Source organism: Clinocottus analis, unplaced genomic scaffold (genome assembly GCF_023055335.1).
Source record: "Clinocottus analis isolate CAN_PGR_092001 unplaced genomic scaffold, fCliAna1.0.p SCAF_19, whole genome shotgun sequence".
Classification (NCBI taxonomy): domain Eukaryota; kingdom Metazoa; phylum Chordata; class Actinopteri; order Perciformes; family Cottidae; genus Clinocottus; species Clinocottus analis.
In genome coordinates this window covers 9364576-9386546 of record NW_027175920.1, presented here as the reverse complement: position 1 = coordinate 9386546, position 21971 = coordinate 9364576, and the positions used below count along the sequence as shown (strand labels likewise).

General features: G+C 41.9%; 3 protein-coding genes across 9 annotated transcripts; 1 reads left to right on the top strand and 2 right to left on the bottom strand.

Moving 5' to 3' along the window:
- Positions 1-1272: 1272 nt before the first annotated feature.
- On the bottom strand, positions 1273-16627 carry znf668 (zinc finger protein 668). 3 transcript variants are annotated; one of them, XM_068582449.1, is made up of 2 exons: positions 16499-16627; positions 1273-3713 (listed from the first exon to the last, which is right to left on the bottom strand). In XM_068582449.1, the coding sequence occupies exon 2, from the start codon at positions 3703-3705 to the stop codon at positions 1708-1710; it is 1998 nt and encodes a 665-aa protein (XP_068438550.1). In that variant the 5' UTR covers positions 3706-3713; positions 16499-16627; the 3' UTR covers positions 1273-1707. The 3 variants fall into 3 exon arrangements, with proteins under 3 accessions (XP_068438550.1, XP_068438548.1, XP_068438549.1); XM_068582447.1 differs by lacking the exon at positions 16499-16627 and adding an exon at positions 5362-5559; XM_068582448.1 differs by lacking the exon at positions 16499-16627 and adding an exon at positions 4288-4722.
- On the top strand, positions 4029-14139 carry znf646 (zinc finger protein 646). Of its 5 annotated transcripts, none has more exons than XM_068582445.1 (4): positions 4029-4100; positions 5759-8597; positions 8779-9855; positions 10722-14139. In XM_068582445.1, exons 2-4 carry the CDS (start codon positions 5968-5970, stop codon positions 11614-11616), a joined length of 4602 nt encoding a protein of 1533 aa, XP_068438546.1. In that variant the 5' UTR covers positions 4029-4100; positions 5759-5967; the 3' UTR covers positions 11617-14139. The 5 variants fall into 5 exon arrangements, with proteins under 5 accessions (XP_068438546.1, XP_068438545.1, XP_068438544.1 ...); XM_068582444.1 differs by lacking the exon at positions 4029-4100 and adding an exon at positions 4267-4676; XM_068582443.1 differs by lacking the exon at positions 4029-4100 and adding an exon at positions 4709-4996.
- On the bottom strand, positions 15497-21666 carry si:rp71-1c10.7 (tumor necrosis factor receptor superfamily member 12A). Its single transcript, XM_068582451.1, has 5 exons — positions 21385-21666; positions 18117-18215; positions 17886-18029; positions 17182-17230; positions 15497-16989 (listed from the first exon to the last, which is right to left on the bottom strand). Exons 1-4 carry the CDS (start codon positions 21464-21466, stop codon positions 17190-17192), a joined length of 366 nt encoding a protein of 121 aa, XP_068438552.1. The 5' UTR covers positions 21467-21666; the 3' UTR covers positions 15497-16989; positions 17182-17189.
- Positions 21667-21971: the final 305 nt, after the last annotated feature.

Sequence of the window (21971 nt, the reverse complement as noted above, 5' to 3'; positions counted from 1 at the left end):
AGACTTTATGTGATTTCTTTCATTGTTACATGCAGTGAGGATAGCGGAGAGGGATGTGTATTTTACACTGTCACTGTGGCAAAGTGCACACTAACCAAAAAAGACAAGAAAAACCAGACTGCAGCTAACACCTAGATCCTTTTGTGTTGGCAAAACACATCGCACAACGTATGTGAACTGCCAACTACACAGTTAATTTAGTTCAGAAGAGGATTATGTAATTATGTTTTTAATATAGGCAACCTATTTGCACTGAGTTGACAATGTAACAGAAAATACAAACATTGTTGTTAAGCAGTGTTTAATTAAACTAAAAAACGTAAAATATATGCACTGCTGTTGTTCAGAAGACGCTTCAATGCATCATCTAGCGCTGTTCTGAGAGAACAAATGCAAGCTCTCAATATACGCAGGCTGGTACAGAGCAGGTGGAAGTATAGTCAGCCTCTGTCTCTATGGAGATCTGTGACCGTCTCGCCGTCAGGTCTGTGGACAAAAAAAAAAAATCGGTCTTCCTCTGAGAGCTACAGCTTCTGGGCCAGGGAACGCAAGTAGGAGCCGGAGAGGATAACCAGCACGTCGATGAAGATCCAGTCCGCATTCCCTTTTTATGTCATAAGTCAAGCCACTAGTTTGGTCATTTCATCCCAGCCAGGAAGAGGATCACCAGGCAGACGCACCAGGAAGCCAAATCACAGGGAGCGACACTGGTGGTGGTGGTGGCATCCACCACCACCACCAGTTTTTTTGTAAGAAACAGCTGAAATTGAAATTACATATTTAGGGCAGATCATTTCCCATTTAATCTAGTTTGTATATCATGAGCAGGAATTCTTAATCTATAAAGTCAACAAATTGTCATTAAGAATAAACATAATTTATTGAAAATGATTTTCTCTGCTCTGAATGATTAACTTTTTTGTCCATGTTTACATGAGATGTACCCCGAGCTCACAGTGCAGACCCACAAAGAAAGCTTTAAGGAGGCACAAGTGCGTTAAGCATGAAAGCTGTTCATTAAAACATTGGCGTGGTAAAATATTTTTCCATTACTATATATATTTCTTGCAGTGTCACACCAGTTGCAGTGCTGACTTGACTTTTCGTAAGCATCTGCCTTTTAAACATTTAAGACACTTGTGCATGAGATATACACAACACAAAAATGACCACTAAAACTTTTTACACATTACATATTTTTTATTTGTAAAAAATGTAACTTAACTGCTTTGACATTGTGAAATGCAGCGGAGTTCTTTTTTCTCTCTTTTTTTAACCCAACAAAGCATATATTAAATAATGCTAATACTTACACAGTAAAACAGTAACATTTTGTTCCAACGTAATTTAAATTAAAAGCATTATAAAACACATTTACCTGAAATCACAACATCTTAAGTGATCAGCATACATATTTTTATGAAGAGATTACAGATAACAAAGTAGATTACTTATAGCATATAATTAAAAACGTGAACATCATGCGTAACATCTTTGAAATATAATGACAATGCATTGACAAAGTGCTGACAATTTACATAAATGAGACTCGAGTTTGAGTTTTTTTTCTTGGAAAAAAAAGTGTTGCTGAAAAACACAGCATGTGACCCATCATCAAGAAAAGATTTAAGTCTCTTGCTCAATATTTGTGGAATAAAATTCCAAAACAGTAAAAAAAAAAAAAAGAAAAAAAAAAAGAAAAGGAGCTTAAAGTCCCTCTTCTTTGACCAAGTACTCTGGCAGAGTCTGAAAAGCAGTCACAGGAACAGTGACTGGAACTGTCAGGGATATAGTGCTATGTTCAACAGTGGAGGGGGAGACCTCACTGGGAGGTGGGGGAGATGGAAGCGGATCAGTATGAATAATGTTTAAGTCACTGAGTTGGGTGGCGGGGATAGCGTCTGCATGAGTTCGCAAGTGCTTGCGAAGATAGGCAGCAAACAGGAAAGCTTTGCCACAGAGGGAGCAGCTGTGAGGTTTGCTGGTGGAGTGGATCTTCTGGTGTTTACGAAGACCAGATTTGTTGAGGAAGCCTTTGCCGCAGCTGCCGCAGACATGAGGCCTCGGCTTGGGATGCTGCTTCTCATGCTCCTGCAAGTCTGCCAGCTGTTCAAACTCTGCCTGGCAGGTATCACAGACATGCGAGCCCATGGGCACGATCTTGTTAACAGTCGGAGGACTGGAGTCGATGGGGTGAAGATTCTCATGTGATTGAACTTCCTCCCAGCTTCCAAATGTAGCATCACAGTGAGTACAGGAGAATTGAGGGAGAGTTGTGTGGGTAGTAAAGGTGGAGGCGGACCCGGCCTCTGTCTGCTGCTTCTGCTGCTGCTGCTGCTGCTGCTGCTGCTGCTGCTGCTGCTGCTGCTCAGACTGCTCAGCTAGGTGAGTTCTCTCATGTTTTCGCAGGCTTGAGGACACCACGAATGACTTCAAACACTCCTCACATTTGAAAGGCCTTTCTCCAGAGTGCACACGCCGGTGCTTGTTGAGGCTGGAGCGCTCAGCAAATGACTTGTCACACTCGGTGCAAGAGAAGGGCCTAAGACCTGTGTGGACAAGCATGTGGCGGCGCAGATCCCAGGATGCCACAAAGGCTTTGTCACAGCTCTGGCATTTGTAAGGCCGCTCTCCAGAGTGAACGCGCTCGTGCACGGCCAGATCGGCTGGCTGCCGGAACCTCTTGGAACACTTGTCACAGGGATATGGCTTGAACCCTAAGTGGGCCCGCTGGTGGCGACGGAAACTGGAGGGGTCAGAAAACATCTTGCCACACTGCGGGCAGAGGAACGGCTTCTCACCAGAGTGAGTGCGGAGATGAGACTGGTAGGAGGAGAGCTGGGTGAAGCCTTTACCACACTGCTCGCACTGATAGGGTTTGTTCTGGGAGTGAATACGCTGATGGCAGGCAAGGGATGAGGAGCGGGAGAAGGCTTTGCCACAGTCCGAGCACAGATATGGTTTTTCTCCAGTGTGGGAGCGCTCATGGTTTTTCAGGTCCTTCAGCTCTGTGTACGTTTTCCCGCACTCGTCACAAGCGTACGGCCGGTGGCCTTGGTGGTTCCTTCTGTGTTTTCGAAACACAGAAGGATCTGCAAAACTCTTACCGCACTCAGCACAGAAGTATGGCTTTTCTCCTGTGTGAGAGCGCATGTGCACCTTCAGTTTAGACAGAGTGGGGTAGCTCTTAGAGCACTGACGGCAAGAGAAAGGGCGCTCTCCACTGTGCTGTGTCATATGGATCCTCAGGCATATAGCTTGCATGAAGGCCTTACCACACTCTGTGCATACGAAAGGTTTCTCCCCAGTGTGGGAGCGGCTATGGTTGCGGAGCTCTGTGGGTGTCTTGTAAGCCTTGTGACAGTCGGGACACTGAAAGGGGCGCTGAGCTGAGTGGGTGCGCTCGTGCTTTGAGAGTTGAGACTTGCTTGAGAATGTCTTAGTACACTGAGAACACAGGTGCTGCTGCTGACGGTCCTTTACGTGTGCAGAAAGCTTGTGGCTCCGCAGAGCTGAGGGACTCCTGAAAGCCTCTGTGCATGCAGAGCATTTGAAGGATGGTTTGGCTTTTGGAGGTCTGCCTCTGCCACGTTTTTTTGCAGGCTGATCCCTCCCCACCTCTTCCTCCTGTTTGCTCTCTTCGTCCTGTGCTGGAGGGGTGCACTGCTCTACAAGAAGGGGGTTGACAGGCTGAGGAGAGGCCATCTTTATACCTGCAAAGAAATTGTTTAAAAAAAACCTTTGTAATAAATATGTAAATAAACAGATTATCAGCAGCATAAGGCTATGAGACTAAAAGATTGTCCCACAAACATCAGGCTATTATAGATCAAAATGAGGAGAGCAGTTCGGAAGTGGCAATGGCTGGTGAGGACAGACGTAAACAAAATCTGTATAATAATCAGAATATAAATATATTGGTGTGCATTAAGTCACAAAATGGCTGGCATTAGGACCTCAGGGACAATAAGCTAACCGCTTTGATGCCAAAGGAAGTTGGCAACGCAGTGACAGGTCTCAGTGGTCACGATTGACTGACATGTCCCCTCGGATGAAAGATCACGAGTCCGTGCGGTGGTGTTACCAACAGCAGACGATATGTACGTATTATTTGTTTTTGCTAGCTCTCTCGCTAAACACTTTAACTTCCTCAAAATGGCTGGCTTTAGGACCGGCTGCACCAATTCACTCGACAGTGTCGTCATCACAATGACCGCGATTATGCGGGATGCATTCGGTTAACATTAGCTGCCCCGTGTGCGTTAATGAAACAAAGATATTTCTTACCCGAATCAGGACATTAATAGTTGATCGATAAAGCCTGGAAAAGCGGCTCGGTACACGGCTGCATTTACAGTGAGACAAGGAGATAGCTGTTGACTGGCTACAGGGTGTGGGACGGCTCTAGGACCATGATGACGAAAGCTCTCGGCAAGCCAAGTGTGCTACATTGTAATGCGTGTAATGTTAAAACATAGTCCGTGATAAGACAAAGAATACCTGCGTTAAAACCCCCAAAACACCAGTAAAATGCGGTAGTTCTTGTGAAGCAAGCAGATTATCTGCCAAAATGGAAACGCGTGTGCCGAGCTGAAGATAATTTACAACGCTCAGAAGTCAAAAGCAGAGCTAACGCTACGTAAGCTAACGTAACGTTAGATGTCAGAAGCCGACAGGTAATTAATGTGCTTTGAGTGTTTTACTATAACCAGCAGCAAGATAGTGAAATTTTAAGTGAGTGGGTTACATTTGAGTTTAATGTTTGCGTCGTGATTTATTTAATGCCGCAGTTTTATTTAACTCAACTTTTAGTCGAGCTAACCGGAGGGAACCATTTCACTGCTGCACATTTCCTGTTTCCTAGCAACAAGAGCAATGTGGAAATGGGGATGGAAGGAAAAAAGACAATTGAAAAAAAGGGGGTTGCCCTTTACACAAAAATAGCGTTTTGAAAATAATGAATGGAATGATAGCTTCGGAGGCTGGCATTGAATCGGTACGGCTGCAGGTATTTAAATGTATATGTTTGCTGACGTTGTGACTTTGCATTTAAACCGACTTCTTGTTTTTTGGTGCAATGTTTGTTTAGCTAGCAATGATGGTGCTAAGCTAGCTTGTTGCGCGCTAACGTGTGCCACCTATTATACAAATGCAGCTGTTGTTAACCTTTCCGCTCTTCCTTATACGATGATGATAAGAGTATGTTCGTTCGGTTTTTGTTCACAATGTCGGATAAATTAGTTTTTTGGAGTGGCAATAAATCGATAGAGAAAGAGGCGTTTCCCGGTTTATTGACATAGCTAGCTAGCTTAGTTCAGTTAGCTTGGTGTTGCAGAGGTGGAGAAAAACATGGCTACTTACCGTTTATAGTTACTGCATTCAACCTAATGCTGCTTTGTATTAAACTGGTTACATGCCACATTTGACGCATGTACACTTAAATATATTGGCTAGTATTTACAAAGATTTATTGTTTTTTTATAGATGGAGCAGGGATCTGCCTCCGTGAGGCATAGACATTATGAGATTTCCCCTGATGCTACCAATTGACACGGTGTGATGTAATTTACAGGTTGAAATGTGGATTTGTATTGTAGTATGATTGATAAAGAAACCTTTGTCTCATTTGGATTAATTCGTAAAACGGTTATTTATACCCTCTATAATGTATACATTATGGTATGAATCTGACTACTGTTACATATATGGTTAATGTCTTCACCACATCCCTAACTGGCATCTCTTCTGTCTTCAACAGCTCAATTTGGCTGCTTCTCCTAAATTTCAGTCACTCTAATTGTGTGGAACTGGTTCTGAACATCTTCTGCTGTGTTACGTCACTGGGCACTGCTTGGACCTTCTTATAAATCCTCTTTGTCTACGGACAGTAAATGCATCTAATGCATTTCCCCTCTGCATTTTCATACACTCTGTGTCTGGTGCACTCAATTAAATCGCTATCTTGTAATGGCAGTGCAAGATCCTGGCAGGACAACAGGTTTTCCTTGCAAACAATGTGGCATGGTATGTCCCAATATGCCCATTCTGCTCGAGCACATGGATGCTCACCTTCAAGAAGAAGAAGAACGCAAATTTAAATGTGATGAATGTGGACGTGGTTATAGGCATGCTGGTAGCCTAGCTAACCACAAAAAGACTCACGAAGTAGGTTCTTTTCAATGTAACATCTGCGGTAAAGAAAACTCGAATGCCTTGGCCCTGAAGAGTCATATCCGGAGCCACACTTCACAGAAAAAGTACTCTTGTGACGAATGTGGGAAATCTTTTCGTCTGGCAACACAGCTGGCCACACATCAGAGAGTTCATTTTGCCAGGCGAGTAAAGGAAAAGTCATATAGGAAAGTAGACATGGAATATCCCACACATGAAGAGGACGATGAAGAGGAAGATGAAGATGACATTGAAAATGATCTCAGTGAGCAGTCAGCCAGTGTCCAGATTTCAACAGGAAATAGCCCAGATGATGACAAGATGGAGGTTGTTTATAATGCGCAATCCGAGACGTCTGATGATGCAGCAAATCGACCTTACAGATGTGATTTGTGTGACAAGTCATACATACATTATCGAAGCCTGACCAATCATAAAAAGACTCACCAAGTGGGAATGTTTGAGTGCACCGTGTGTTTCAAGCTGTTCAATAACATGGCTGCTCTTTACAGCCACCAGAGAACTCACAAGACAAGAAGCGGGACAGACCCTGATTCAATGGGTGGGTCATACACTGGCACACCACTGGGCCAGTTTTCACCTCAGAGCCAGGATGCTCCAGTAAATTTTTGTCATTTGTGTCAGGTACTATTCCCCAATGATGAAGAGTTCCAGGAACACATCCAAATGCATAACTCTTCATCTCTGTCATTTGGACTTCATGATACCTTGTCAGAGAACCCCAATATATCATATGACAACAGTATTGCTTCGCCTGAGTCAAATTTGTATGCATCTCCTCTAAATAATGTCCCCTCAGTATCATCCGTAGATAATCTTGGAGGCTTTGATCAGCCACGAAAGCGGATTAGAAGTCACAGCCAAATGTACTCTAACTGTGCCAATAATCAAACACCCTCTTTCAATAGCACTCAGGGAGAACCCCCAATCATAGATACAAGCATGCTCAATCCTGCCCTGATGCACACAGAAAACGATGACAATGCTAGTGAAGCAGAAGAGACTTTAGCTGTAGATTCTGATGAGCGTCGTTTCAGGTGTCGAATCTGCAGTAAAAGTTACCGGCACTCTGGGAGCCTCATCAACCACAAAAGATCACATCAGGTCGGGATTTACCAGTGCTCCATCTGCAGAAAGAGCTATCCTCATCTCGCTGCCCTAAAAAGTCATCTCCGTCTCCACAAAGCTCAGTCTGCAACTTTTGGTCTCAACGGTGAGGGTGACTGGCTCTCCTCAGAGCCTCTGACTCTCGATAACCAACGGGGCTGCTTCTCCTCTCAAGACGAGGAGGAAGATGGCACTCCTCCGGTGCTTGATGTCAATCAGGAGAATGCAGTTGACCACAGCAATAGTGCTTTATACCATGAGCAGTTCAAACAGGACTTTCCCCAGGATATCATGCATCTACCTCACAATGAACACCCAATGCAGAGGCACATGTGTGCAGATTGTGGTGAGACATTTGCAGATATTGCAGGGATTAAGTCTCACAGTTGCCCACTGCTACAGCAACAACATAACACTACTCGCAGTGACTACGACAGTAATATACATTTCCCGGACAGTAATGGTCACTGTGCCATTGAAAATCCAGGGAGTAATGTTGATTTCGATGGTCTGAATGGGAGCCACAATCAAAGCTACTTCGATCAGAACTTCCATGCTAATTTAAACATTGATCAGCTAAATGGTGACGGAGAAGGTGGTAATCTTGACGAGGAGGATGATGATGATGACGACGATGATGATGATGATGATGGAGATCTTTATCAATGCTCTATTTGTGGAAACGGTTACACCAGCATGAGAGCTCTAAGGAGCCATCTCCGAGGGCACACACAGTCCAATGGTACTCCTGCAAGCTCAGGGCCTTCTTCCATGTCCTCCCACGAAGAAATTAAAGAAGATGAGCCCGGAGAGATGATGATCTGTAGCACATGTGGGGAAAGTTTTGCCAATAGACAGGACTTAATCCTTCATCAGTTTCTACACAAAAAAGACCAGGTAGATAATGTAAATATGAACGCCAGTGGTGTATCTGTAGGAAAAGAGGAAGCACAGAGTATCATCTGTGGCAGCTGTGGCATCTTCTGCACCAGCTTCCATCATCTTGAAAACCACAGTTGCACAGATAGGACAGATGAGTTGACACGTGGTAAGGAGGAAATGAAAGTAAATGATGTTGCCCAGCATGAAGACATGGGTCACAACAAAGAAACTTTGGATTCTGAAGATCGTCAGTACAAGTGTGATCAGTGTGGGCGTTCATACAGACATGCTGGCTCTCTCCTTAACCACAAAAAGTCCCACAAAACGGGTGTATTCAGATGCCTCATCTGCCAGAAGCGCTTCTACAACCTGTTGGCCCTTAAAAACCACCAGAGGTCCCACTTTGATATTAAAAGGTTAGTTCCAGTAAGGATACACATCATCCATTCATGTAAAATTGTCGCATGTAAAAATGTTGCCAACTGTCTGTTTTGAAATTATGAAAAAGTGTTTAACCAAAAACCTTTGAGTTTCCTGTAGAGTCTTTTTTTGTGTTTTGTCATTAAATTAAACCATATTCCTTGTCTCCTCCCCCAGGCATACTTGTAATGAGTGTGGGAAAGCCTTCAAAATTCAGAAGCAGCTATTAAATCACCTGAGAAGGCACAAAGAGAACCAGGCCAAAATCCAGGATCTCAACAACCAGATCCAGGCTCTCATGCAGATGAATGGGACCAAGTCAGATGGAGTGCAATCCATACCTTCAAATGCCGGTCAGGCTTTATCCTCCTCTCGACGCTGCAAGCAACTGCGGGGAGCTAAGAGAGGACCAATAAAGTGTAAGACCGCAGTTAAATCAGAGGACACAGGTGACCAACGGCCTTTCGCCTGTGACCAGTGTGGACGTACATATCGCCACGCAGGAAGTCTGGTCAACCACAGAAACTCTCATAAAACAGGTGAATACTACTGTTCTGTTTGTAATAACACTTACTCCAATCAACTAGCAATGAAGAACCACTTGCGTACCCACTTTGCATTAAAAAAGCATTCTTGCCAAAACTGCGGAAAAGGCTTTAGAGGAAAGAAGCAGCTATTGAGCCACGTTTGTGCAGAGCTCAGAAAGGATGAGACGAGAGGCAAGAGGGTCCTAAAATCTAGAGCCGTTAAATGTAAGGAATGTAAGCAGGCCTTTCTTTCAGTTGACCAACTTGCAGCCCACACTTGTGATGGACATTCAGGCAGCAGTGATGCACAAAGAAATGTGTCTTCAAATAAAGAGGAGCGACCGTTCACATGCAACATATGTAATCGCAGCTACCGTCACGCAGGCTCACTCCTGAACCACAAAAACACCCACAAGACGGGAACATTCAGTTGCACCTTCTGCTCCAAGCCATTCACTAACCCCATGGCTTTACGCAATCACACACGTATCCATACGCAGAAGAAAAAGTATGTGTGTCTCACCTGCGGAAAGGCCTTCCGCCTTGCCAGCATCCTCCACAACCACCAGAGGGTCCACAATCGGGTTGCGAGTCAATTCAACTGTCGTGCGTGTGGAAAGAGCTTCCAAGGCAGGTCTGGCCTGAAGAGGCACCGCTGCCGCAGAGGCCAGGAGAACTCCCCGAGAGCTGGAGTCCAGCAGTCGGAGAGGGGAGACAAGTGCTTCATGTGAGTTACTGTCTTAATGTCGACTATCTTGTTTTGTCTGCAAGTCATTTTACTTTTGTTTAACAAAACTGCCAATACCCGACTGATACATTTGTCAGGCCAACATATCAACTAATATAATCTTATGGCTGATATGTTACAAAGGAATCTCTAATCTATTCTATGTTACCAGAAATTGTAGTAAATCATTGTTAAAGATAAGTTCACTAACAAGTTTGTTTTTCATCTGTAAATTGTTCGGCTCATTACATTTCTTTGTTGTAATACTTGTGTGCCCGGAGCAGCTGTCTGCTCTCCTCCCGGCTGTAGTCTCCTTGTGGTGCGCTGCAGGGCCCCAGCGTTATGGCTTATTTTCTGTTAACAGTGTAGCATTGGCATGAACACATTTTGGAATTAGCAAGCCAACATTAGCTATCTATCTAGACAGCCACTTAATGTAAAAAGTAAAAGAAAAAAACGTAATGCTTCATCTACACACTATTGTTACAGCCTAGGAAATCACATTTCTATCGCCAGATAATCTTTCATTAACACTGATTCACTTTGATTAAAGGGCATACTCACTCCCAAAAGGTTGACTCTATCTCAGAATTGCTCTCTAAAGATTATGGCTGATGTTAAACAGCAGATGCCATTTTGACCACATTTCAGCCATCAATTGTAGAATTCTTTTTATAAATTTTTTAAGTAATGTCAATATTAACACCAGCATTGATGTGTTTCATCACAATACAGTTTTATCATTTAATTTATCACTGTTGAAAGTAAAATAATGTTTGATAATAGTAAAAGTTAGGTAATATAAAGTAATTTGCAGGTTGAAGTGTAATATTAGGCAATTAAATATGAACATATCCCTGCTGCAGGTGTGACCTGTGTGGGCGCTCCTACCGCCATGCTGGCTCTCTCCTCAACCATAAAAAGACACACTCCGAAAGCCTCCACCACTGTACCTTGTGTCTCCAGACATTTCCTGATCCTCTCACTCTACAGATACACTCCATGATGAGGCGTCACTGCTGCCCCGAGTGCGGCAAGACCTTCTGTCTGGTCGCACACCTGCAGAGCCACATGGAGGTGCACTCAAAGGACCAGTCTGTGGTCTGCAGCCCTTGCCAGCAGAGCTTTCCCAACACGGCGAGCTACCAGCAGCACCAGGACATGCGCCACAGGGCTCCGGACCACTATCAACAAAGCGTGGATGAACCTGTAGATAACGGCATTTGCTGGGACTCAGGAATAAATCAGACCATGGGGATCGACGGGATGCACAAGCAGGTTCCGCCGCCTTTGTCCCACATTCCAGGAAGCATCGCACTTTCACAGAAGAGTAACGAATCTGCTGACACGGAGGAGAAGAGCCACGTCTGCGAGCATTGCGGCCGCACTTACCGACACGCCGGCTCCCTCCTGAACCACAAGAACAGCCACAAGACGGGCTCCTTCTCCTGCTCCGTCTGCCAGAAAGAGTTCACCAACCTGATGGCTCTGAAGAACCACCGGCGCATTCATACAGAGCCCAAGCGCTACCAGTGTCTGGAGTGCGGGAAGGCGTTCCGCGTGTCCACACAGCTCATATGTCACCGCCGCATCCATACTAAAGAGAAGCCCTTCGCCTGCCAGCTGTGTGACAAGAGCTTTTCCAGCAAGTCCAACCTGCGGCACCATCAGAAGATGCACCAGAACACCCAGGCCTACGACTCCTCTTTTAACATGGATGCGAACGCTTTTATGGACTTGGACATGGGGTCTTTTCTCTGAAGTCTGATTCCAGAGCGGACAAAAGAAGACGACAAGCGGCCCTTTTATTGATCCGTTATTCATCCCTCTATCAATAATTGTAAAACAGTATTTTCTTTCCTTCAAAAAAGGACGTGCACTTTTCATAACTGACTTCCAGTCTTACCCCCACAACAAATGGTGACATCGTTTAGGAGTCTCCAGAGGGTTTATCAGTCAGTTTGTAAGGCACGAATGTTTCCCATGAATACACAGGATCTCACAATACAGGGCGGCTGATGAAAATATTAGTCAGCGCTCATTCCTCAAAGACAAACCACCCAACCAAAGTGAACAGAAGTGCAGCCCATGTCCATGTAAGAACATTAACACTGATAACATGTTTTTGTAAGACAGTACTGTTCTAACAGTGATCTCTCCTCTCTTACAATGTATAATTGTGTTCAGTGCCTCTGTAAGTTCCTTAGGAAACGAAATATACAAACTATATTTATCTCTGAATCCTTTTGCTAGCTTTGCCGTCAGTGTCAATGGACGGCTCACTTTCCTTTTCGATTGCACATCGGGCAAACCTGTTAAGTCAAATACCTCTGGGTGTGTGAAAAGGTCAGTGGCAAAGTTATTTTCTGAACTCATATTATCAAGTAAATAGTTGTACTGTTAATAATATTAAAATAAATAGGTTTTTAATAATTTATTCCTGTTATTTTATGTGCATATTTTACTAGAAAAGCTTTTTATGAATGTTGTAAAAATCTGTCTTCTAAAACTCATGTAGCCTTTAAGGAACATTCTGTCAATTTGTATTTGCTTATTAGTTGTTAGTTACAACAGGCAGGAATGAATGAGCCAACATTACTGGCAGCGCTCAGGGCAAACCTTCAAAAGGAGCATACCTGATGTGTAAACATTGTAGATAATCCGTTTATGAACTGAGCATTCAATTTTCACTCGTGCCATTTCAACACTTACAATTTAGCTCATGTAACATTTGTCAGTTCGCTGCAGCTCCACATGCAGTGCATGTTGTTGAAATAACATTCATCTTGAACCTTTGAGAAGCCTCAGTTATGTCGACGTGCCAGTGCCTAAAATGTCAAGTCAATTGTAGCAGTTAAATGTGAACAAACCTCCTCTCACTGTATTTGTTGTGAACTGCACACCACAATGTTGATTTAGTATTTTCCATGACATAATTCAATTTGTTTATATTCATCTACTGATTAGTGAATCTCAGCCAGGGACAGTTGAGATGTCTCAAAGCAGTCGATAACAGAAGTATTGCAGCAGTGATGTGGAAATGGTTCCTTTTTGTCTCATGAAGTTTCTTCCCCCACAAATGCTTCATGTGAATCAAATAGTGACACATAAACAGATGTGTTGGCCAATTGACTATTTTCTGCCAAGCACAAGTATTGCCACAAACAGACCCGGCTTTATGGATGTGCAAGGACGAACCAGTTTCATCTTCACTGTCAAGTCCATGAACCACTTTATGTTCTGTAAAAATGTGCAATTATTGATTCTATGGGTGATTGTTTTGCCATATTGTCGAACATGCCTGTTGTTCCTTAAGTGGTTTCTTTTCAGAAATCAGAAATCTAGCAAAAAGGAGCACATGGCCCTATTCATAATAATCTGAAATTAGATTTTCTTCATGCCTTATACATTTCATGTATGAGTATGTTTGGCACTGGTCAGAAGTATGAAATACCTCATGGGAAGTCCTGCCTACCTAGCAACTGCTTAATGCCTCGTGCAGCTTAATTGTAGAGAATACACTGTAACTATAGACATAGTTAACAATCGTAAGACAGAATGGATGAAGCATCAATTTTAAGGTTTTACGTTGTAGTTTCCAGACGCTGTTTTCTCCATAAAATAGTCGTTTCGCTGCAGTTTGTTGTTTTTCAGAGTTATATTTGCACATTTATAGATGAGACACTTGTAGCCGAAGGAGGACCGGACGTCTATAATAAAGCAGCCAACCTGCTGTCGGGTGTCGACAGACAACAAGTCGGCTGTTCGATAGTCCACCTCACCTTAGTTTGCGGGTAGTAATATGTAAGCAATATGCTGAAAGTATTGTTTCAGTGCATGAACCAAGTAATCTCATCTGTCTCGTCTTAGCATTGTATCTAGTACATCAGACTCAGTATACCTACACTAGCCTTGGAAAACCTTGACAACTTGCCATCTGCCGGTTTCTTACATTATTTCATCAATTGTAATGATTTAGATGATCTTACTGCAACGTATTTCTTTATGCCAGGGTAGCCTACATATAAAACGACACATGCACATTTGAGTTCAAACTGTAAACTTTATTTTTTTACAACGTTCTCGTTCCAGTCTCGCTGTGGCACTAAACACGTTCACTCCTCTGTCCTCGGTCACAATCACATCCTGGTGTTTGTGGCGTGTGTAAATCTCAGAGTTCTCTCTGTAAATATTTGACGGTAACTATCGGTTGGATCTATGTACATTCAGATTTTCTTCAGCAGGAGATAACTGCTATTGTGTATTAAAAAAGCATATACCACATGTTCTGATTTATTTGATTTCAATGCTCAAAAATGTCTGCTCACTATTTAATTCATATTTATATAACTATTTTGTCACTCTGAAACGTAGATTTTTACTTCTTTGTTAGAACCTAGTTTAGAAAGTAAGCCAATTATAGAAAATATAACTAGTTCAAATTATTAAAAGACTTGAAGAAATTCAACGTGTTTGTTTATTGTCAAAAGCCTATGATCATTATGACAAAATAAACTTTGTGGCATGTTTCTGACAAACTTAACTTTTAATTATATAATATACTCAATAATTACTTACTATGTAATTATATTTTGGATTGTGTTGGTAAGGATCATACATTTTTATGACTTTTTGAGGTATTAAGTAGTTTATATCATGACCTTTTTTGTGCCATACGAATACATTTAAAGACATTCTGACTTTTTTAAATAAAACTACACAAAGAGTCAGGTTATTACTATTTTATTGCTTTTTCAACAAATAAACTGACTGTTAAAGTACTACTATATTTATTTCTTGAACAAACTTTTCTAATAAATGTTGACGTACTATAGTATGGTATACCATTACTTTTTTCAACATACTGACTTTTGGGGTATAAAATATACTATGATTTTTTTCATGATAAACTGTATTTTTACTTTTTTAATGACTGATAAAAGATTTTAACTCGTGCTATAAAGTACTTTGACATGATGTTTTATTGCCTACTATACTTTTTATGAATAACATTTAAATACAGTACTATATTTAGCCTTTTTCATGCATTTTACTACATAATTTACTTTATTATGACATACGATACTATAACTTAATATTTTATAACATACTCTGCTATAACTATTTTATGACATTGTTATTAATATTTTAGGATACGCTTGAATTCTTCATGACAGGTTTTATATTTAATTACATAATATACTATGACCTTTTGGCATGTTTTATGACAATACTATTCTTCTTTTAATTAGATTTGACTTTTGAAACAAACTTTAGCACAAACTTAACTACATTTTTATGACTTTTCATCACTGACTTTTTTCACAACATTTCATGATACGTTACATAATTCTTTTTTTTTTACCATATGCCTCAATAGTCATTTATTTCACGATATTTTCACATACTATAGTATTACTTTTTTCTGACTTACTAGCCTTTTTTTCTGGCAGACTGTATTTTGACCTTTTTGCACTTTTTTCTGACACACTAAGACTTTTTTTCTGACATTGTTCTGCTGTTTTTAATGACATTCATTACTATAACTCATGATCTGCATCATGACTTACATATTAAGATAAATGTTAACAAGCAGAAAATGGAGCATTTTTTTTCCGTTTGCGTACAAACAAGACTTGCATTAATTGGAAATTGTCAGTTTTATTGTGAAAATACATTTGGTACACAAAGCAGTTAATAAGATTGCATTACGTACAAGAAGCCAGTGCATGTACAGTATATACAAGTAGAAGAAGAATGCAAGAGAAGTATGCGGAAGAAATGTTAGTTATTGCTCAGTATCATCGTTAGCTGGCCTGGAGGAAATTTTACAAAAATCTTCACTGGAGTCCCTTTAAAAATGTGCTTTTCACTTGCAATTGATGCAAAACATTACCACAAGATACTTAAAAATAAATTAATATTAAAAGAGGAAGAGTCTGTGATTTAAGTAAATCCCTAATTTTGACAAGCAGTTTACCCACAAGCAGACAGATCCAAAACATGACCTGAAACATTGTCAGCCACACAGAATACATCAGTAACTGCTGATCGAGACAGAACAAGTCCTGAACTAAAGAAAGAAAAAGGAAAACAACAACCGTGGCCACCATCGTTGTCACTGGTTTCTACGGCCACAAAATTATAAACAGACATCGGCACATATTTCTTGAGATCTGAGACGATTCCACAGATCAAAGTTAGTAAGCATAGTGATTGTGTAGCTTCACCAAAACACCGCAGGTGTCAACTCTTTCACGACAGTACATTCCTTGTAGCATTCCCACATGTTAGCTGTTTGGGGATTGTGTGTCTAGTGTTCTGTCCCCTCCTGCAACACCGGGACATTAACGAGTAACTTCTGGAGTTGTGGCAAGAAAATTCCAGCTAAACTCTTCTAAAATCGTGTAACATTACAACAGACAAGACCGTATGGTACTAACCTGCAATACAGGGTGTTTGTTTGGTTGTCATAAGTAACAGTGAATGAGGGCAGTTGATAAAAGATAAAAAATAAAAACACATTTTTATCTGAGCAGGTACATGGAGGTACTGGCAGGGATCAAGGCAGGAATACATTTCACCTACTGTAAAGGTAGCTACATTCAAATGGCCTCAATGTGCCCAACTACATCTTACTCACATGGGATTTATCTGTAAGAGGCTGTTGTGGTAAATGATAACCCCGGTGAAGAGCGGGAGGTCCCGCTGCAGCCCGGCGGGCAGCAGTAGCCGTGTTACATTCATCAGAGTCCTGCTGGACAATACACAGGATTTGGGAAAGCATCCATCTCTCTGAAGAAGGAACTGCAGATTTCTTTTTCTGAATCAAGGTCTCCCAGACGAAGGTATTATTGAAGTGGAATATGAAGGCACACAATATCTGAGAACGATACCAGTAATATAATGTTGTTACTATTCCTACAGAGGTGTGAGAGTTGCTCCTGTGGTCACTGAGTGAGAGAACTGAGCACATCTCTTCACTCAGCGCTCACAATAAATTAAAATCGTCCTGTTCTGGTGAAGATACCCTGACCGGCAGTCAGACGACAGCTCTGCGTAGAGGCGGCTCCATCCAGGTCTGAACCAGTCGCTCCTTGGTTCTGTCACATCTGTTTCCAGATTAAGCTGAGGCTGTGAAGGCCATGACAAAGATGACAGTCAGTCAGATTATAGGTAATTAAAGGTTGATAGACATTTCCATCAAGCTTGATTATGATCGGACCTATATGTACTTTAAGGCTTAACATGATAGTGATATTCCAGGAGCTGCAAATAAAAAATAATATTTGGGTCCAACCCTTGTGGTGAGAAAGTTAGACCTACTGAAATGTTTAAGCCTGGTAAAGTGGCCCCGCCGTTTCTTCAATGGGTTCTGTAATAAACAAAAACAAACATTTGAATTTTTTCCAAGCATCCCAGTGAAATTATTACATATATTGATCATCTGTAGTATGCCTTTAATAAACAGGACCCTGAAACTGAAGCTGTTAAGCGATTTGAATTATTTACACCTGTGCATTATAACTGTGATATGTTAAAATGGATTATGTGAAAAATACCTATTGTCTCACAGAATATGATGAGACAATAAGATTCTAAAAAAGCCTCAATACCAAACCGCCTCTGACCAAAATGTCATCACTTTTTATCCTATGAGATGTTTGAGGGAAATCATCACGATGAGCAAATTCATTCTCTTGTTAAGCATGTACGGAAGGACAAGCTGTCAGCCTGTCATTCAATCATAAAACATCACAAAACTGTATAGGATGTCAATATTATTCATATTTGCACACTAATGTCACCAAGAAGGGCTTTGCACCCGGGACACAGCATGATGTTTAAAGCATTGCTTAACCCCAAAGTGATCTTTCTATCTATACGATCAATTCCACAGTAAGAATGAGAAAAAATGAATATTTAAAAAATGCCATTTTGCATGACAGATTGTGGTTTAGTTTTTTATCTGGTGCACTTGTACATGTCATGAAAGCTTGATGTTTGATTTGAAGCTGTAAATATCTCACCACGCAGAGGCCGTTTGTGCGACTTGCGTCGATGCACCATGACCCCGATGATCAGCGCAGCACCAACCAGCACGACGGCCAGCACTGAGAAGCTGGTGATGGCCGCCAGCTTCCACACGTCCGATGTCTCATCCACGGATTTACCTATCGGGTTGTACAGAGAGAGGTTGAACTGAAAACAGTGACTGAAATGACAGGAAGTCATTCACGTGAGCTAATTCAATGTCTTACATGTGTTGCATGACGGGGTCTTTGGGTACTGCTTGCACGATGCACACGGCACACAAACGTCTAAATCTGAGTTCAAAAACTCTAAACGGCCACACTGAGCTGCACAGAGAACAACATGAGAGATCATTGGTTAGTTAGTTTTCAGGGCAAAACATTGTTCATAATTCATTAAATATAGAACCTCGCTGAGACCTTTGAAATATTAGAATGTGGGGATAATATTAAGACAGCACTTGAGAGTAAAACAATGTTTATTCTGGAATACAATAAAATCAAATCACCACAGACAGATTGCATGCAGGAGAGGTGGATTCAGCTAATACAGTTAAAGGTTTGACTTGGACAGAACATGTGAGAAACTTTGTGGCTTTCTTCTTCTCATAAAATGAAAGTGGGAAATTCCTATGGGTCGCAGTGCTGATGCAACCGAATTGCAGGAAGGAGAATTACTCAGTAACTTTGGGTGCGTGAGGAGCAGGATGTGTTTTCTGAGTGCTTCCGTTGAATTGTTTTGCGTCTGTGTACGTGTGCGACTTCCAGAGAATAAACCAAGACTTGTGTGAGAAAGAAGTTGACGGTGGTTTAGCCTCCGCTTAGCGTCTACCTCTGTGAAAGATGTGAAAGTTATTGCTAATGGCAGGCGGAGTAAAATCTGTTTTAGTGTTTTCATAGTGTGGGTTTTTCTCCTTCAGGTTCCTAACTTCAGTTAAGAAGCACTTGTGTATTAACGCCCCAACACACTGAAAAACAACCTCTAATAAAGAAATATAACACAAGTCATGAATGAAACATGAACACACACACTAAAGTTACAGTTTGAGAAACAAGGAAATAGTTTACAAATATTTGAATGATAAAATTAGATCAATCTTTCTTCCTTCTCAGGGTCACACACGCATTTGCATGGAGATTTGTTTTTTTGTGTCCACAATTGGGAACTACCACCAGCCTAAAATGACTCATTTGTGGTATTTGTCGTGTTCTAACTGACTCTTTACTCACCACTGAAAGCAATACCAAAACTAACCGAGAAGCGAGTCCGACGCAAACCAAAAGTAGTAGAAATAATGTGTAGGAAACTGGCAGCTTCAATGACAACAACGAGTGCCGTGACGTCAAGCAAGGAGCTGACAACCCCTCTTTTCACTCGGCTTGAGCGGAGTGTTGCACATCATAAATCACAGAAATTACAAGTACCACTGATTTTGTAGGTGCAATAACAACTTATTGTAATAGTCTGACCACTGACATCCAGCGGAGGTGTGAAATACATGATCTACTGTTGAAGAAAATGTGCAGAAAGGCTTCCTGGCCTTCCATTTTTTATATCTCATTGTGGGCAGCAGTAACATTCAGTGGTACAACAAGTCTTCAAATTGTTATATCAGAGTAGACTACCATCCAAAAATAGTTACTGGCTGAAACAAAAAAGTAACTAGCCACTGCAGCTTTCACAAAATGAATGGGGTGAAAAGTAGAATAATGACACTCGATGTATGAACAAGAAGCTCTCAAGTAAAGTCAAAGTTAGTACCCCCAAAGTGTACTTAAGCACAGTACTTTCTTTCTAACACTAGTGGATTTACAATCGAGTCTAAAACTAAAGCCGGATTAAAGAGCCTTAGAGTCTAAAGGGGAGGACACAGAAGAATAGATCAAAATGTCCAACTGCTGGAAAGATGGGGGTATCTTTGCAATATTGCTCAGATGAAAATAGCAGGACTCAAAAACCGTCTTGATGTGTTGATCAAATATCACCTGGTGTTCAAAAGTGCACCCCAGAGCAAAAGATGCTGTCGTTGCCAATGAGCCGGGATGTTTGCAGAGACCTGGTCAGGGCCAAAAACCAGTTCTTAGGTTTTACCGTCGAATGAGAAGAAAACCAGTTTAGTGCAACACCATCCATCCCGACCGATGCATTAAATTATAGTGATTGACTGCATCAACGGCCGCAGATGAAGGTCGAAAAACTAAAATGGCAACTTCACCCCGGTAACATAACGCAAAAATACTAAATACCTGTCGCCAGTCAGTGCAGGTCATTAATCAACAAGCTGCAGCCAAACAGCACTTGCTGAAGAAAAAAAAATCATGTTTGAGGCATTTTGACCTCTAACTCTCTGGTTATGTTACAGCCACATGCTCAGGCCCCAAGAGACGCTACATCCTCCACAGCCTGCAGAGCTTGACTGACTCATTTTATAGCTGCGGTTACAGAAAAAATGTGTCACAGTTCTTGTAAGGATTCCTCCAGATGACTTCAGCCCTACATCATCGAGCAGGTCCAGCTGGACTCCGCACACAAGGGTTCAAAAGGTCACCAAGAGGAACTGAGCCGTGACTTTTGTTTGACCTGGACTTAAAGCCAAACCACAGCTGAGGAGTTTTTGTTGCTCAAGTCAGAGAACGACCTGAAACTGTTAACATTTTAACCATGTTTCTGATTGATCTTAATCTTGATTTTTGAGATTATTACACTACATTCCTGAATGGCAATACCTCCAACACACACAATTATATTAGAGCGTCAGAGATTGTTTTCTGACTACCACGAATGTTTCTTGTGATTCAGCACATACGATCTGGCAAACAAGAACAAGTTTGGAGTCATTTTTCGTGTTTCTCAGCAGAAGACCTTGGCAAATCTCAGCACCTAGCTGCTTGACAACGGGTGTTTTTGGGTGTGGGGGTGCTGTGTTTTGTCATGAATCAGAAGGGGGTGGGTGGACCAACAGCTGAAGTCCAGATGTAGAGATGGTTTCACAGAGATAGATGCAAGCATATTTAGATAAGTGAGTGAAAATGCATTTGGTAGCTAGTGTTTGAGGAAGTGGTCCTAACCCAGAGCAAGTAGTCAAGATTTTAGGCTTTCAGGGCAAAGTCAAAATGTTCTTCTTCTTATTTTTTTATTTTTTTATTACAGTTTTTGTAAGACAATACACATGCATCTTTAAGCGACATGGACACGGGCGGTGCACCCTGTCCGTGTGCCCTGCGCTCTCACCAGGGACACGGATGGATGAGGTGAAATAAGGCGATCGGAATGCGGAACCGGTGAGAAATGCAGCTGGTAAAGGAAGCGGCTTTGTAAGCAGAGCCACTATCTGACTCCATTACAGGGAGACCAGACCAGCAGATCCAGCCCGTGTGGACAGAAACAACAAGAACCAGCTCAGAAGTCAAACGTACCGACGAAGAGAGCGAATCGTGTCGTGACTGAAGTAAAAAAAAAAAAAAAAAAAGAGAAATAAAAAGTTATTCCACTTACTTTTCTGCGCGCTAACACCGTAGAAATTGGTGACCGCCGCTATAATAAGTCCGCAGAGCGCGCAGAGAGCGCGTGAAGCCATGGTGTCTGCGGGGGGAGAGCGGCTCGCTGTCGGCTACACAAATCCCGAAAGTTCATCTGATTAACAATCCGTGCTGGTTTTCAGCATGGAAAAGCGAGCATCAGAGTGAGTCACCCGGAGGAGTCTGAGCCTTGTTTTAATAGTGCACACACCCACGCTAACAGTTCAACTCCTATGAGTCATTTCCTATGTACTGTACTGCTCGGATTCTCTGTGCGCACTCCCAGACTCACAGGAAACTCCTCTATCATAGTATGTGGTCTCATTTGCTTCGCTTCAAGCACACACGTTACAAAGAAAACCACCTCAGGTATGAACGTTTAAGTACATACATTTCATATGTTTATGGCCACACCCTGCAGTGTTTTCTCCTCGTTTCTTTTCTTTTGCCCCAGAGTGTGTCGTCTGGACTTAATAGTGTTCTCATTGTTATTACCACGCCTGTCGACGTCATCCCCTCCTCGCTGCCAACAAACACAACTCTCTGGCACGAGTCTGGGTCCCA

Excerpts from the sequence above, each read along its gene's own strand:
- znf668 (XM_068582447.1), bottom strand. The coding sequence starts at position 5,431 with ATGCGTCAAATGTGGCATGTAACCAGTTTAATACAAAGCAGCATTAGG. Across the intron at positions 3,714-5,361 it reads GAATGCAGTAACTATAAACG|GTATAAAGATGGCCTCTCCT; the intron begins GTAAGTAGCCAT and ends ATTTCTTTGCAG.
- znf646 (XM_068582445.1), top strand. The coding sequence starts at position 5,968 with ATGGCAGTGCAAGATCCTGGCAGGACAACAGGTTTTCCTTGCAAACAA. Across the intron at positions 8,598-8,778 it reads TCCCACTTTGATATTAAAAG|GCATACTTGTAATGAGTGTG; the intron begins GTTAGTTCCAGT and ends CTCCTCCCCCAG. Across the intron at positions 9,856-10,721 it reads AGGGGAGACAAGTGCTTCAT|GTGTGACCTGTGTGGGCGCT; the intron begins GTGAGTTACTGT and ends TCCCTGCTGCAG.
- si:rp71-1c10.7 (XM_068582451.1), bottom strand. The coding sequence starts at position 21,466 with ATGGCTTCACGCGCTCTCTGCGCGCTCTGCGGACTTATTATAGCGGCG. Across the intron at positions 18,216-21,384 it reads CGGTGTTAGCGCGCAGAAAA|CTCAGTGTGGCCGTTTAGAG; the intron begins GTAAGTGGAATA and ends TTCTCTGTGCAG. Across the intron at positions 18,030-18,116 it reads GACCCCGTCATGCAACACAT|GTAAATCCGTGGATGAGACA; the intron begins GTAAGACATTGA and ends ACAACCCGATAG.